This window comes from Leucopleurus acutus (genome assembly GCF_964270905.1).
Source record: "Leucopleurus acutus genome assembly, chromosome: 16".
In the NCBI taxonomy this organism is placed as follows: domain Eukaryota; kingdom Metazoa; phylum Chordata; class Mammalia; order Artiodactyla; family Delphinidae; genus Leucopleurus; species Leucopleurus acutus.
In genome coordinates, this window is record NC_139158.1 from 70,011,028 (window position 1) to 70,028,067 (window position 17,040).

General features: G+C 48.2%; 1 protein-coding gene across 1 annotated transcript in view; it reads right to left on the reverse strand.

The window, feature by feature from the left end:
- Window positions 1-17,040, reverse strand: part of PTPRT (protein tyrosine phosphatase receptor type T) — a gene marked incomplete at both ends in the record, with an annotated part of 1,082,998 nt that overhangs the window by 60,466 nt on the left and 1,005,492 nt on the right. The window contains 3 exon segments of the mRNA XM_082857741.1: window positions 8,118-8,205; window positions 11,762-11,788; window positions 11,790-11,846. Coding sequence (XP_082713867.1) covers window positions 8,118-8,205; window positions 11,762-11,788; window positions 11,790-11,846 — 172 coding nt within the window.

Genomic DNA, 17,040 nt, shown 5'->3' on the forward strand with positions numbered 1-17,040 from the left:
GGAACGCCAAGACGCACTGCCGCTACACCCATCCATGCTGGTTCTGACTCTGACACTGTGTCCCATCCCACTGTGTGTCCCACCCCCCATCCCTGGCCATGGGAGAGGATTCAGTGTCCTCCCATGCACAGGTCTAACTCTCAAAGCAAATCACAGTTCCTCCTCCCTCCTCCATCATCAGAGGTAACCCATTAAGTCAGTCTTCTCAAGTCACATCCACTTAGAGAATCACTTCGGAGAGGTGGGGCGGGGAAGACAATATCATTTGGATACAGGATGTGCTTTCCTCCTGTCTTCTGGGCACTGAGGAAGGTAAAGAAAAGGTGCAGTTTTTCAGAGAAAAGAGATCTGACTCATTACAATGAATTGTGGAGCTGAAAAATCATTTCCTAGAAGTACTGGAAATGTTAAGGTCATCATGTTGCACGAGTGGAGAGCGAGGATGCAGGTAATCCTGCCGAGACTGCCCAGGTACCCCACTGAAGCTAAAGGTCTCCTCATTCAATCTTGATTGAATTACCGTTACCAAGGTAGCAGGTGGCCTGGGGATGACAGAGAAACAGCCCGACATTCTGTGCGTCTCCTTGTGCTGCCAGTTCCCCGCTGGCTCAGGATGGGCTGCTCCATTCTGCAGGGCCCCGTGAGGAGCTGCTCCAACAGATGAAAGTTTTGGGGCCATAGAGGGGACTTAAGCGTAGAGGCGCAGAGCACCGAGAGAAGTTAGGGGGACAGTGGCCCAGCTGATGAATTTGTGGATTCATCCTAAGCAGGATGTCCAGCCCACACCCCACTAAGGGGACTTTCTGAAGAAAGAGAGGAAGGTTTCTGATCCGGATTCCTTCCGAAGCAGAAACTGAGACAAGGACTGAAGTGCAAGGACTTGCTTTGGGAGATGATCCCGGGAAACACCGAAAGGGGAATGGGAAGTAAGAGGCAGAAAGGGAGGAAAACAGTGAGGGTTGTGTCATCAAGCTGGGGCTTACTTTCTTACTTTCTCCTGCTACTCCAGGAGAGAGTGTGAATACACACCTCCAAGTTATTCCGCCTCAGCGGGGAGGGACCTGGGGTACTTACACCCGCACCCCCACCCGTCACAGATTGAGAGCTGCTCCTGGGGACTTTTAATTTCTCAGCAGTCCTGGCAAGCAGGCAGAGAGCGCTCCAGTGACCGGAACAAGTCCTCTGACAAACAAGGCCACTGAAGGTTTCTGCACCAGGATCGCTCTGTAAGGCCCAGGCAGGAGCCACCCTCGGAGACGGCCAAGGAGAAGGGGGAGCGGGGAACACTGAACAAGGCACCCATTTTGACATCCAGTACGGTCTCCCCAGAAATCAGCAGAGAAACAGCTCTGAGAAGAAGCCCCTGAGCTTGATCTGAATCTGAGTTCCTCCCTGGAAGTGAAAACAGCCTCTCTGAAGAGTTCATCCCGATCTCCTGCTCTGAGGTCAGAGTCCTCAGCGCACGCTCCCCCAAGAGCACAGATATGTCTAGATGCAGAGGGACTCCTTGGTAGGGAGCTCGTGGCATCCGGGCAGCAAGAGCCCGGAGCTCTGGTCCTGGCTGTCCTACAGACTCTGCGTGACCGTGGGCAGGGCTCTACGTCTCTGGACCATTGCTCCTTGCCTGTGAACTCAAAGAGACTAGACTTAGTGCCATCTAGGTTTAAAAGGCTATACAACCAGGTTCAGAGTCAATATTTATTCATCTTAATTTGCACTCTTTGCACTGAAAGGTGTGAACCTGAGTGTCAGAGAGATGAAGTGACCTTGTGGAAGGTCATGCATGAGGTAAAGGGCAGAACTGAGACTAGCACCTGGATCTGCTGGACACCATGCCCAGTTCTCCAATGCACCTGAGCCCAGTGGCTTGTCTTCAATTAGGGGGTTAGAAGTCTCAGAAAATGAAAATGTCCTGGGTCTCTTGTTTGCCCTTCAGCCTTCCGCACCTGCCTCTCTAAACTGGAAGCTGATCCCTGTGGATAAGATCAGAGGTTTGTACGCTCAACCTTGCTAATCATCAGGGAAATGCCAATCAAAACCACAGTGTAATATCACCTCATACCTGTAAGAATGGCTATCATCAAAAAGACCACAAACAACAAATATTGGCAAGGATGTGGAGAAAAGGGAACCCTTGTACCCTGTTGGTGGGAATATAAATTGGTGCAGCCAATGTGGAAAAACAATATGGAAGTTCCCCAAAAAACTAAAAACAGAACTACCAGATGACCCAGCAATTCCACTCCTGGGTATTTATCCAAAGAAAATGAAAACAGTAATTTGAAAAGATATACACACCCCAATGTTCATAGCAGCATTACTTACAATAGCCAAGATATGAAAGCAACCCAAGTGTCTATCAAGAGATGAATGGATAAAGAAGATGTGGTATATATACACAAGGGAATATTATTCAGCTGTAAAAAAGAATAAAATTTTGCCATTTTCAATAGCATGGATGGACCTGGAGGGTATCATGCTTAGTGAAATAAGTCAGAGAGAGAAAGACAAATACTATATATTATCACTGAGGAATCTAAAAAATAAGACAAATGATTATAACAAAACAGAAACAGACTTGCATAGAGAACAAACTAGTGGTTACCAGTGGGGAGAGGGAAGGGGGAGGGACAAGATAGGGGTAGGGGATTAAGAGGTACAAACTACTATGTATGAAATAAATAAGATACAAGGACATATTGTACAGCACAGAGAATATAGCCAGTATTTTATAATAACTTTAAATGGAGTATAATCCAAAAAAATTATTGAATCACTATGCTGTACACCTGAAACTTATGTAACATTGTAAATCACCTTTTCTTTAATAAAAAGAAAAAGAAATAAAAGATGAGAGGTTCGTAAACCTGAGAGTGTATCAGTGTCACTGGTGGGCTGTTTAGAACAGAGCTTGCTGGATGCCATCCCCAGAATGTCTGCTTTGACAGGTCTAGATGGGACCCCAAAATGAGCATTTCTAGCAAGTTCTCAGGTGTTGCTGCTCCAGGGACCACACTTTGAGAACCACTGGACTCTGTCTACAGATTCCCTTGTCCTCTGGCTCTGGCTGGGTTCAGCCACTGGAAAGCACTGGCAGAAGATTGGATTAAGTGGGGAGTGCTATCGAGGTACTTATTCCTTCAGCTCCCTTTTTTGGGGTCACCATGGGCTGGCTGCAAGGCCACTAAAGGTCACACCTCTGACCAGGTCCTCTTTCTCTGGGTCCTGGGAACTTCTTCTTACTGAATCCTCTGCGGCCTAGGCATGGCATTTAGCCCCAGGGTGCCACACTATTCCCTGTAGTCTCCCACAGCTAGCTCACATTTTCATTAAAGAAAAAAGTCACTTGATTAAATTATCCTCAAATCACACTATTTGAAGGTCCCATCTATTTCCTCCTGCTGGGACCCCGACAGATGCCAGAAGGGAAGCCTCATTTGATAAAATCTGCACCCCTGAGATCACTTCCTCTCCTCTGTGTAATTTCCTTCCAGTCAAGGAAGCACCCTCTGCAACTTCCACATGGGCAACGCTTGGTATTCTTGAAATTTCCCCGTGTCCACCATACACACCCCAGGGCTACTTAAGAGTAAAGAACTCTTTGTTCTGTTCTCCCCATTCATTTCCTTTCACCTCCTTTCTTTTCTACTCCCTGGAAACCCCACTGTCTCTACTGCTAAATTCTAAACAGAATCGTTTGGAAGAAAGGGCTTATTTAGCCAAGGTTTCTCTTTCATTGTTTCATTGGCAGACTGTGCCCTCCCTCCTTCTCCTCCCCTTTCATCTTCTCTGTTCTCCCTGGCCCGGGCCTTTGTCCTCCACTCCAGCCTCCTAGTGCCCTGGGTTCCTTAAGATGCTAATCACACCCGCTTTTCTTTTTGCACCAAGAATATTTCTATTTATTCTTCAGTGCCCACGACTTTGCCTCCGGGAGGGAAACGTACAAGGGCAGGAACAGTTTCCAATCCTCGGGGCTGTTTCTCTGTTCCTTTCTTCATTTCAATTCCAGGACCGTTTTTTTTCTTTCTTGGTTCCCCTTTATGCCTTGCACTGCTCTTGCATGCACTGGTTACCCGGTCCAGCCACAATTCGCTGCAGAATTACTGACCCGTACATCAGAAAGGAGATCCAGGTTTCTTTAAACCCACCAAGACGGTATCATCAGGTGTCTGAATTTCCTCTGCCTCTGTTTGGGTTTCCCCGGAAGTAGATACAAGATGAGGATTCCAGTGCAAGCAGTTCACATAGGAAGAGAAGAGGCCACCAAGAGGAAAGGGGGAGGGGAGTGAGACAGCCAAGAGAAGGCAGCCCAGGAAGGGTGGGCAACTGCAGCCCACTCCCCATGGAAGCTCTGGAGAAAGGTGTAGAACACACAACCCAGTGAAGGCGAGGAAGAGCAGCTGGGCTATTTCATGGTCTAGGGAGAGACAGCTTTGTGCCTGGGCACAGCTTTGGAGAAGGTCCTCAGGCAAAAAGATGCAGACAGGGCAGGACTGGGGGGAACCAGTGAGGCCCCAGGGCACACACTTTAAGGAGGCGCTTGCTCTCAGGGTCAGGCAGGTGCAGGGTCAACAGCTGAGCCTGAGCAGACCCTGGAATGCTGGGTGCGTCGCCTGCCTCACCCTAGTCCCGGGCCTGGGTGCCAGCAGGAGTTACTGCACAAGGAGGCGGCGGAGCCGTGGGGTGTGGATGGGACACGGACAGCACCTTCTGCTCCCTATGATGCAGTCTAATCCCTTTCATTGTTCTCCTTGCTGCCTGGAATCCTGCCTTCTCAGATGTGGCTCCTGAGGGGTATACGACTGTCCTCCTCTCTCCCTCCTGTGTCCCATCTCTCCACCCTCTTCCTTCAGGCTCAGAATGTCTTCCTTGATCAACTATCACTGTTCCTAGAGTCATCCTGATTCAGACTTCCTCCATCCATCCTTTCTGGGTGCTCTCTATTTTGGAGGGAAAGCCAGAAGGGAGAGACCCATGGCTCAAGCCCTTTGGGGCCTTGCAGGGAGTCCGTGCATTCCAACATTCAGTCCTGTCTACTGAGCAGCAGCCATAAGCCAGGTCTGGGGACACAGAAGTGCAGGAGAGCCCTAGCTCTGTTGTTGCAGGACACCTATTCTGGTGAGGAGATCAGGCAGCCAGCAGACAGCCTTTGCATGCAAAGGCTCTCAGATCACAATAGTGATGAGAACTAAGGAGAAGACATGCCTTGTGCTCTCGGAGTGAATAATGGGGTTCTGACCAAATTATAATGGTCAGAAGAATTCCCTGAGGAAGTGATACCTGAGCTAAGATCTGAAGAATAAGTAGAACTTAGCAGAGCAAAGAGAGGAGGGACGGGCATGTTGATAGAGAAGAGAATGTGCAAAGGCCCTGTGTCACGGATGAGCGTGTAAAGTTCAAGGTACTGAAAGGCCGGTGGGGCTTAACCGAGGAGACTGTGGTGGAGAGGACACAGTGTGAAATGCAATGGAGAGAGGGCTGAGGGCCTTTGGAAAAGAAGGGCTCAACACTGAAGGAAGCCATTTGAAGGGTTTTCTGTAGGACAGTGACATGTTTCAATTCATATTTTGAGGAGGTCCCTCTGGCTTCTGTTAGAGATCAGATAGGATACATTTGGGGGCCAAAGTAGATATGGAACCCAGGAAGAAGGCGGGCAGAGGCCAGGTGAGATCTGATGATGGCTTGGGCACGGATGCTGAGCGCAAAGGGTGGGCAGTGGGACGTCCAGAAAGATACAAAGGCTTTCATCCTGGGCTCCTCAGGCTTTGGACCAGATACCTGGCCCGGCCTGGATGCCCTTGTCTCTCGAGGGACAGGGTCTCTTTACTGTGCTCTAATTGTTTATTTTTTCTATTATTATTTTCTCTTATACTATTGCATCATGATACCCATTGTACAGAGAGAAGACTAAGGCTTACAGTGAGTACACAAGGTCTTCCAGCCTATAATTTAGTGGATCCCATCTGAACTCACCATCTGATATGGGGAACAGACAAGTGACCAGGTATTTGAGGGCACTAGTACACGATGGTGCTCAAGCAGAGGATGGTCGGAGCAAGCAGAACCTGTACCTGGAATGCGAGTTCCCCGGCAGCAGAGACTGAGTGTCCCAGTGCCCAGCACGGGGCCTGGCTCAGAGGAGGCGCACACATCATAGGTCTTCATACACATTTCCTGACTGTTTGAACGTCTCTTTCCAACACTACATTTGCAAGAAATCTTTTCTTTTCTTTTTTTTAAGAAATCTTGCTGTCTGCATGACTCTCTTCCAAGAGACAAATTACAAATGTTTTTCTGATTAGTTCTCCTATTCATAGCCGATTTCTAAATCAGCACAGGAAACAGCTAAGCTAAAACTTCTGCCTCTTTTTTCCTTTACAGGCCGCCTGTATCTTACGCTTTCTTCCTCTAAGCTTTTTCTTAGGCAACGTCTAGACGGTGAAAGAAAACAAAACAAAACACTGAACTGTGCTAGAAATAATTTGTTATTCAGGATTTTTTTTGGGGGGGCTGAACTGGGTTACTCTGAGAACTGAGACCAAGGGATACTTCGTGCCCAACTGGTGAGATGTCAAATGGTCCAGGTTGGCTGTGCCGCGGCAGACGGGGGCTGTTGTTGACACCTGTTCTAATCAGAGTATGTGCTTGCCATTTTGTATGAGGTAAGTTCGTCCTCTGTATTTATGCTGTGTAGAAGGCTGTGCATACCGGTATTTGGCAATGATCATACTTGTGTGTGAACTGTGTGTGGTGTGTAGTTCTATGGCAGTCTCTCTCTCCCTCTCCTCCCAGCACTGAGTATCATGCAGGGTCCCACACAAGTACTGTCACTGCCCTTGTTCAGGCCCCCTCGTCCCTTGCTAGGACTCTTACAGTAGCCTAAGTGGTCCCTCTGCCTCCAGCCTCTCTCAATCAAATGCACCTTCCCAATAAGCTGCCCTGGTGATCCTTCCAAAATAGACATCTGATTATGCTTCCCTGCCCCAACCTGGCTTATTCCACATCCCCACATGGGTATTCAGTGAATTTTGCTTAAAAGAAGGAGGATGGTGTATCCACACTGCTCATCAGTGACCCTGAGAAAGTAACTCTATGGCTATGAGTAATGGTGCCAGGTACTGTGCCAAGGGTTTTACGAACCTTTTTTCAACCATCCTATCTTCATTCTTTTCCTCACTTTAAAGGCGAGAAAACTGAAGCTCAGAGAGGTCAGGTCACATGCCCAGGGCCCCACAGCTGGGATAGGAGCCCAGGCAGTCTGACTCCAGAGCGCTCGAGCTACTCTGTGCCACTGCTTTCATCAAATCACACACCAGCGGGTGCTTCCAGGAACGCTAGAGCTCACCGCCGAGCAAAAGGCAATGTTCTTCCATGCCTCCCCCCAGGTCCACACAAAGCAAGCTTTCTGCTGCAGGCTCAGGGCCCCCAAACACCCGTGCCGACATAGGCCCTGAGTGGCAGGCACTCACCGCAGGGCCCTGTCCCAGCCATCAAGCAGTGGGGTCTGGCAGGAGTCGTGATGCCCTGCACTCTACCTCTTGTGTGAAGAGGGTAACCTTGGGCTCCCCTGAGCCCTGAGCTGGCCCAAACCCTCAGCTGCAGGCCAGAGTTCCTGGCTCCTTCTGAGCGCCCATCCTTGCTTGGGACTCGACCTCCTTGGAATAGCATCATCTCTCACCTAGGTGTTCTCAGCCCCTCCGTCACGGGCTGGACCTTGCTCTCCACCCCCAAGATGCTGCCATGATGGGTTTTTGCAGAGGGGGCCTGCTGGGAACACCCTTGTGGCTGGGCTTCCTCCCCGACCTGAAGAAGTCTTGAGCGGGCAAGACCCAAGCTTCAGAGGTTTCCTGCATCTACTGTGCCAGCTCACTTTGCCCATGTATGCCCGCCCAATGCCCGCCCAGCTCCCTGCCTGCCCCCTCTGGCTGAGATCAGCCATGCTCTGTCATCCAGGCCAGGGATGGCAGGGAGGCTGAGACAGAGCTCCATGCTTAGCATGTGGACCCAAATCTGGAAACATCAAGGATTATTTGGTAACAAATTCCAGATAAATAATAGCGATAGCTTATTTTCGTCTGTGTTCCCAAAGCCTGGAGCCCTCCCAGAAGGTCACCTACAGGATATGATGTTGCCGTATCGATTCTTGTTGCGGTTTTCATCCTCTTTGGCTGTGTCCCACGAGGCTGTCTGCCCCTCTGGTAAGGCCTAGAAAGAAAGGACAGAGTGATTAGAATGGCTTGAGATAGGAGCTTTATCTGGGTGTCCACGGGAAAACGAGACCCACTGTGATGGGTCACATAGTGCAAAAGACTGTGTGTTCTTGGATGGAGCCTGGGGAGAACACAGACTTGTCCCCTCCCTGGCTTATTCACCTGTTCAGGGACTCAAATGTTCCTGATGTCTTCCGTGTGTCATGAGCTCAAATCTGGTGCAGTAGGGGAGTCATTTGTTCATCCGTTCACTGACGGATATTTGAATCCCTAATATGTGTTTGGTGCTATTCTAGGTACTTGGGATACAGTGAAATAGACAAAGCCCCCTTGAGCTTTCAGTCAACTGGGAGATGCAGCAAATGAACAAGCAAACATACATAATTTTAAATAGTGTAAAATTCTGTGAAGAGAATAAAGCAGGGTAGAGGTATAGTGATCGTGCATGAGGATTATTTTGGATTGCACAGTCTGGGAGGGCTTCTCCGAGGAGGTAACATTTAAGCGAATTCCTTCATGATGTGAAAAAGCCGGTCATGCCAAGAAAAGTGGGAAGTGTTTTCCAGGCAGAGAGGACAGTGGAGGCAAAGGTGGTAACCGAGTGACCATGTTCCAGGATGAGGTGGGGAAGGCAGTGACAGAAGCATTTGGAGAGGCAGGGAGAGTTCAGGCTTTATAAGGCACTGTGGTCATTGGGAACGAGTTGGGTATTATTCCAGGTGTGATAGGAAACCATCTGAGGGTTTTGAGCAGGGCAGTTAGCTAATTTGATTTATATTTTACAGAGCAGCACATTCTGGCTCATGTATGGAATAGAGACTCCAGGAGGCCCAGGGAGGAAGCAGGGAGATCAGTTAGGAAGTTGTTACAATAGTCCTGCCAAGAGATGATGGTACCTTGGACCAAGATGGTGTAGTAGATGTGGTGGGAAGTGATGCAGTAGATGTGGTGGGAAGTGATTACTTTTAGGATGTTCAGTTGAATATTGCAGATTTTGGCTCTCCCCCAGAAGCAGCCTCAGCAACAAGGATCCTAGCATGGGATCTGTTTGGGAGGCAATCCTAAGGAGCTCATGGGTGGGAGAGTGGGAAAAGTCAGACAATCGAGGGAAGAATGCCAATAAATACAGGGTACATCAACGAACAAATAACCACTGCACCTGAGGCTTAATCCCAGGGGCCCATCTCATGGCTCAGAGTTGTCCTCCCAGAGGAAGAAGGGAGCTGGGGTATTTATCCCCCAGTTCCCATCCATCACTGATTGAGGACAACTCTTAGGAAATCCCTTGGCACTTCTGTCATGCTCTGTAGACAAGGTGTGCATACTCTTTTGTCTTAAGGAAGCACTCAGGCAAAAAGTCGCAAGTGCTTGCAAGAGGCGGGCACTGGGCGGGCATACACGGGCAAAGTGAGTGTGGAGGGGATGTGGGCAGGGCACCAACACATCTACTACAGACGAGGACTATGCAGGAGAGACAAGGATGGAGGCTGACTGGTTAAAGAACGGAGTGGAGAGTCGCATCTTTTATTGAGATGGAGAAGAAACAGATGGGGGAGAAACAGGTTTGGGGAAGCACGAATTAAATGTTGTGTTCTGGGTACATAAAGTATTGAATACTTAGAACCATGTACAGCACTTGCTTCTAAACATGTTCAAAACAGTAAAAGAACAGGAGCAGCAGCCATGTTTGAGGTGACTAGTCAACTTTCAAGCTGAGATACTGAGCCGGAAGTTGGACACAGAGGTTCAGAGCCAGAGTTAGAAGGAAGGAAGAGATGGGACTCATCAGTTTAAGAGAAGACAGACGAGTGAACAACCATGTGACGTGATCTAACAGTTATGAGCCAAGTGTTATGGAAACACCGGGGAGGGTGCAGCCACCTGTCTCACAGAGAAGGAAGAGGGGCATCTCAGGGAGTGCGAACAGCTTTAGAAAAGCTGCAGAAGCATGAATGTCAGACCACATCTTGACTACTGCCCCTACCCTGTCTCTGGTAAAAGAGGGTGGATGCCCTGCTCATGGCCCCTGCACTACTTCTGAGACTGAATTTGCTACCTCTTCAGTAGCAAATAGCTACTCCTGTCAGCAGTGCAGGGGAGAGGAGCTTCCAGTCATCTTAATACACCAGCCTTGACTTTGCCCAACTATTTCTTAGCAGGTCTACATCCTAAGCAAGGAGAAGTCTGTAACCTGATTGGTCAGAAATTCAGCCATTCAGTAGGCAATGTTTTATGGGCAGGCAGGACCACTGTCTATTCAAAGCCCAGACCATGCGTGACTCCCCCTTTCTTGCTTCCAGTCTCCCACGTCTCTTCCAAGCCAGGCTGGGTGGGTCTTCTTCTAGAGCAGGAGTTGGCAACCTTTTTCTGTAGTGGGTCAGATAACAGGCAGCACGGGCTTGGTAAGCCACGCAGTCTCTGTTCCAAGTACTCATACTCAACTCCACCGTTGTAGAGAGGACACAGTCCTAGACACAATGCAAACACATGGGCATGTCTGTGTTCCACTAAAAATTGATTTACAAAAAACAAGTGTTGGGCTGGATTTAGCCTGTGGCTGTAGTTTGCTGACCTTTATTCTAAAAGCACGACCATGATCCTCCTCTGTGCAATGGTTGGGTAGATAGAATGGGTGCCCATTCTGCTACCTAGCCATACCAGATTGAATGAAGATGGGGTGAGAGGTCCTTGCCTAGGCTAAGCCATGTTCTCTAACTTAGTTTTGCCCAGGGTTTTAGACTGGGATAACAGAGTGCCTTCCCAGCAATTACTTGATCAGAATGTTGTTCTTTGTGTGTCAGAAACCCTTAGACTGGTACCCCGGAGGAGAAGCAGAACAGGTTCTAGGCTCTGCCCTAAATCTGAGTGTGGAAACGTGCTACGGAGATAGGAGTGTGCTCGTTCTGCAAATGGAGGGCTTGTCTCTCCTCTTTCCCCCCTCATCCTGTATTTACTCATTATAATTGACCATCACCCTGCATCCCTCTTGCCACCAGTGCAGACCATCTGCAGACCCCAAATGGTTCGTGCTTTGGCGTGGAACTCTTAGAACCCAGATGCCAGCCCTTGGCCTCATCGTCTCACCCGAGCCAGGTAGCTCCAGCTCTTTCAGGCAACTTGCCAGGCCTGTATACTCTGGGTTCTCTGCAGGGGTGGGGAGTGCTTGTCTCAGTGGTGGCATTAGACTTCTTGATGTTTACACTGATATTCTGGGGATGGATTTCTACCTGAAACCCTCTGTAATAAAAGCCACTATTCATCTAATATCCACCTAAAGTGCTAAGAAACCGAGAAGAGCACCCTCTGAATGTTTTCATACTCATTTTTTGGGCAAAAAAAATCTGCTGGCTACTGATTATGTGCCAGGATTCAGGTTACAGTTAGATTAAGGTTTTGTAATGGCTGAACGTTAGAATTGTCTGGGGAAGCTTTAAAACTCCCAGGCCCTACCCCAGACCATTAAATCAGAGCCTAATCAGGCACCAGTAGTAGTTAAAGCTCCCCAGGGGATTCTAATGTGCAGCCATGATTCTTGCAAATAGTGAATTTACCTGGAGAAATACTTTCCCACAGGTCTCCTCTTGCTTTGGATTTGTCCCCTCCAATCCATTCTCCTGTATAATCAGAGAGATCTTTCTAATATGTGAATAGGACCCAGTTACTCCCCTTGCCATTGTCACTTCAGCATACATTCCAAACTCTTTAGTACAAGGTCCTTAATGATTTCACCCCATATGCCCCTCCAGCCTCATTTCTTACCCTTAAAACAATATTTCAGTGATTAGCAACTGAACACAATGCCAGAGACAATTTCAGGTGTTACAGACTTCTGAGACTGACTATATACACAGTGTTCCCTCTGCCTGAAATTCTCTTCCACCTGAGTCTGGCTGGTAAACTCCTACATATCCTTCAAAACCCAGTTCAAACATCTTCTCTTTTGTGAAACCTTCCTTGCTTACTTTCCCACCATCCCACTGCATCCCCAGCTAGTCAGTCACTTCTTTTATTAGCTGGACTCCTTTACATCTGATAATTTGAATGTCTTGTTCTTCCAACCTGGTGATGGGCTACTCCAGGTAAAGGGTAGCATCTTACTTATGTCTGTATCTTCATAACCCAATACTGGCTTTGTATTTCATATGTGCTTGAATCACCCCTTTTGAATAAACGAATGGATGGATAGATGGAAAAAAAAATAGCGTGTGAGATGGCTTCTGTGCATACAGAGGCAAAGATCCTGGAATCTCAGAGGTGTAAGTGGCCTTGAAAATCATTTGTTTGTGCTCCCTTCCACAACGGCCTTCCAGGCAGCTGGTAAGCTGATCCCTAACATCTGTTAATTGGATACCATCAAACTTGGATGCCCTTGGTGATGGAGAGCTCACTACACCATAAAGCTTCCTGCCTCACTTTTGGACAGACCCTCTGGGCGTTTCTTTGTTTACTCTGCCTCCGCGTACTTCGCTTTGCCCTGATCCACGGGGCCACGGAGTATGTATGCGCCCTCTGCACCACGGTACTGCAGAAGTTTAATGAACGTCCCTGCCCACCCTCAGGGTCCTGAAATGGCACAGTTTGGGAGTCCTTTCAACATCCATGCTCTTCAGGATAAACCCAGTGCGAAGATATGCTTTGAAAAATCCTAGATAGTTGTGATGAGTGGCATGTCTCCGTGGGAGATCATGCAGGCTCCTGGCACAGTCTTGGGAGCCTCTGTGTCCCCCTGGTGGGGGATGAAGGAGAATGTGTTGGCCTGGGGGCCGTGATGATGTTGACAAAGGCTGAGAGGCAACACCTCAGGCAGCCGCCCAGGAGTGAGTGGTAATGACCCCTTAGTTTGCAGACTTTGATCACACATCCATTTCCATTTTTAGGGAGCTGCAACCTAATAGGGGATAATCTCAGGAAGGAAAAAAATATGAGGGGGAGTCTCATCTCCGTCTTCAAAGTGAGCCAACCGAGGGGGATTATTTTTGCATTAGTGGCTAGTTGCAGTAGATTGACCAGGGAATGGTGGCAGTCATTAGGGCTAATCACATTCTTCTGAAACCAGAACTGCCATCTCATTACATTCATCCATTATCAATCTCCGCTTTGCTTTTCTCGTTCTCTTCTCCTTAGAGTGCTGAGCTCTATTTTTACACTCTTCTCTTAGTGTGGAAATGTTTCCAACTCTTCCACAGTGTTGCTTTTCTAAGGCAGTCATTTTTCTTTTTTTTTTTTTAAGTCCTAAAAGGTGTATTGGGGGATGTCTGCATCTCTGGAGGTCTGAGCTGTGGTATTCACAGAATCCTCAAAAGGCAGATCTGAAAGGATCTTTTGAGAATGTTATTGCCTCACTTTACAGATCAGCAAAGTGAGGTCTGAAAACATGAAATGACTCACCCAAGAATGCGTATTAGGTGAGCCCTTCTTCCCTGTGTCCCTTCTTCCTTCTCTCTTTCCTTACTTTTCCAATGACCATCTGGGCACTAGGACTACGCTAGGTCCTAGAAATAATAGCAATGAACATGGCAGACAAGATCTCATGGACTTTCTGTCCTAGTTGTGGGAAGGTGCAAACAATAAACAAGATAAGTATTGTTTAAAACAAGTGCTACAAAGGCAACAAACAAAGTCCTGGGAGAGACAGTGACTGGAAAAGGCACCGTTTCAGGTAGGGTGGCTTGGGCAGAACTCTTCGAAAAGGTGGCATTTGAGAAGGAAAAGAGCAGCTCCTGACTTCCAGGGGCTGGCCTGGCACTGCCAGCTGGACCTTGGTGTTTTCCTGTTGAACTTAAACAATTTCACAGAATGACAACACCAGACAAAGCTCCTCTGAGACCAGGATGGAACAAGGCTAAAACTAGACCACTCTGTAGTCATATCCAAACACAAGCAGGAAAGTTGCCCAAGCCAAAAAAAAACCAACAACAACCCACCCTCTATCCTGGCTCATGTGTGATGCTGCTCCTTTGCCAATTTCAGCTGTAGCCTGGAGCCTGTTCCCCCTTCTAATAGTTAAGATTTATTAAGGTACCCAACCCTACCACTTCCTATTGGTGTCTAATCTAGAACAAAGCCTCAAATCACCTAACACAGCTCACATCCTATGATCCCTTTCTGACACCCTCTTCCTGAGATTTCCCACAGTTCCTAAATCCAGCTTATTCAACTCCAGGTGTACTTCTACTGGTCTCCTGTTGACACATCTGAGCTGAAAAATAGATGATGAGCAGAAGCCAGCTATATGGCAAGAGCTGGGGGAAGAATGTTCCAGGATGACAATGGGTGTGGAGGCCCTGAGATGGAATGAGTTTGGTGTGTTCTAGAACTTGAAGGGAGGCTCTACAGAGCTGAGAGAATATAAGTGACACATCATGTGGATGGGGAAGGTGTGGTGCTCAGCTGAGGTCTTGTGGACCACGGCCAAGAATGAGAGTTTTATTTTAAGTCAATGGGGATGCTTTGGACATTTTTAAAAATGAGAAGGCGAAGCCAGTACCAGCATCGTGACAAGTGGCTGAGAGCACTCGTCTCTTAAACCCTCCCTGTATCCTTCTTGACAGGCTTCACAGACTTTAGGATAAGATTATCATCTGGTACCTGTCCCAGACCAACTCTTCTTATGGTCGGTAGGCATTCCACCTACCCACCCACCCACCGTCCCTCTCGGTCGAGGAGCTGAGGTCCTGGAGCCAGGGGGAGCTCAGATCACCTGACCACAAGTCACAGGCTTCTTCTGACCTGTTATGCTGAGTCACAGGACTCCGCAACCTAGCCCGGTTTCCCCCCTTAATACTTCAATTTCTTGTTAGAACTGAGAACTGGCCCTGATGTCTGCTTGGCTGACTCCTCTTCCCACCTGTTGGTTTGGCCCTACTGAGATGAGAAAGTCCTTTCTGAAGCTTGCCACCCTTCTTGGACACTCTTCTCTGTACCTAAGCCTCCTTGAGTTAGGCCCCAGATAGCGAGACATCAGAACACAGAGTCTCCAAGAGTAGCTCACCTCCAATCCATGGCTGAGAGTATCCTGCTCCATTTCCTCTACCTGTTCACCCACTAACCTCAGCAGATTCTGTCAGCTATGAGGCCCTCCTCACTCCCTTTGGCCTGACTGTATCCCTGGAGATAATTAATTGGATATGACATGCCCTGGGGTGTAGCAAAACCAGGCCCAGGGAATGCTGACCAGGCAGTTCCTGGCTGATGCTTCAGGGCACAGCCGAGGGCCTGCTTCCTCCATGATCAGTCTGGGCTGCCAGGGTTTCTCCGTGACCCCACCCACCACTGCACTCTCCTGATGCAGGGAAGATCCCAGAGAGTCTTCACAAAGGAGGAACAATTTTACCTGGGTCTTTCACACATCTGTCTCGTCAAGAAACATCTCTTGCCGTGCATTTGAGAGGGAAAAGGCAGGGTTTTGCAAAAGGGAGACAGACTAGAGTGTTTGGATATTTTTACTGCAAATCATTTTACCACTCCAAGTCTCAATTAACTTTTTTGAAAATTAAGTCAATAATACACCCTTCAGGCTAGGTGTGGGGGACGGATCTGACTACACAGGGGCGGCATGGGGAATTCTTTTGCCAATGGAACTCTTATGTACCCTGATTGTTTTGGTGTTTATGTGACTCCATGCATGTTAAAACTCATAGAATTGTATACCCTGCGACCCCCAAATAAATTTTGCAGCATATAAATTTAAAAATGAAAAAAATACACCCCACGGAGTTTTGTGATGATTAGTGATTACCTGGGATAATGCCTGTAGGCACCTAACCCAATGCCTGGCACACGGCAGGTGTTCAGACTCTTCCATCCCAAGGATATGCTACCCAGCCCCCTTGTTTCACCCCCAGAATTCATTCTCTGCCTCCTATTGAGCAGAAACATCCAGATTATTGTCACAAGACAAAAGCGGGGGGGCTCCTTGGTTTGCCTCAGACCAAAGGGGTTCCCGGGATGTAGAACTTTCGTTTAAAACTGGGACGATCCTGGGAAAACTGGGACAACCTGGTCACAGGTAAGACACAGTATTAAGGGAGTGAGAAGGAGTTTTATGGGCGGTTGGAAGCCTAAGGTCTGGTCTCAACTGAGGTCCATGAGCTCAGTAAGTACCCATGTTTACTGAAGGCCATGGCTAGTTGGTGGATGGCAAAGGTTACCATGGATGGCTGTACAGGCTGTGCACAACACAACAGCACCAAGTCGAAGGGAGCACCATTCCTCTGGTAGGCATGACAGATTTCTGTATATATTATGAACATCTTCTGCACGGTGATAAAGCCAAGTATCTTGAGACAGGTGTACCTTCTGCTATTTCACTCTAAGGTGCTGTGTGAGTCAGCGGTGGCCCTGGCAGAGACCACGCTTTCAACAAATGCCTGCTTCTCTGCTGAAAAGCACACGCCTTAGGGATTATAAACGTGAACAGAGAAGGCAGGAGAGGATGACCAATGACATCTCCTCAGAGTGGCATCAGGAGAACAAATATTATTGTGTGCCATGCCACTAAGGAGACGGTAATTTATGAGTTCTGGGGATGTTGAGTCAAAAATCGGAGGGCGGCAAGATGGGGGTATTTGTCTGTGACAGGAGTTTGGAACGAGCAGAATAGCTGAGTGTCTATCTGCATCTAGAGTCACAAAGCACCCTTTAAAAGGCCCCACTGAAAGCTACGAGATCTCTTTTAAATGACAAAGTTTAGGTCAGCTGTTCTCAAACTTTGGTAGGGTTCCAGATTTTCTAGAGAATTTGGTAGAATGCAGAGGCCTGGGCCCTGTCCTGCATCCATGAGGCTGCGTCTCAATGTTCTTTACTAACTCCAGGTGGTCCTGACACATAA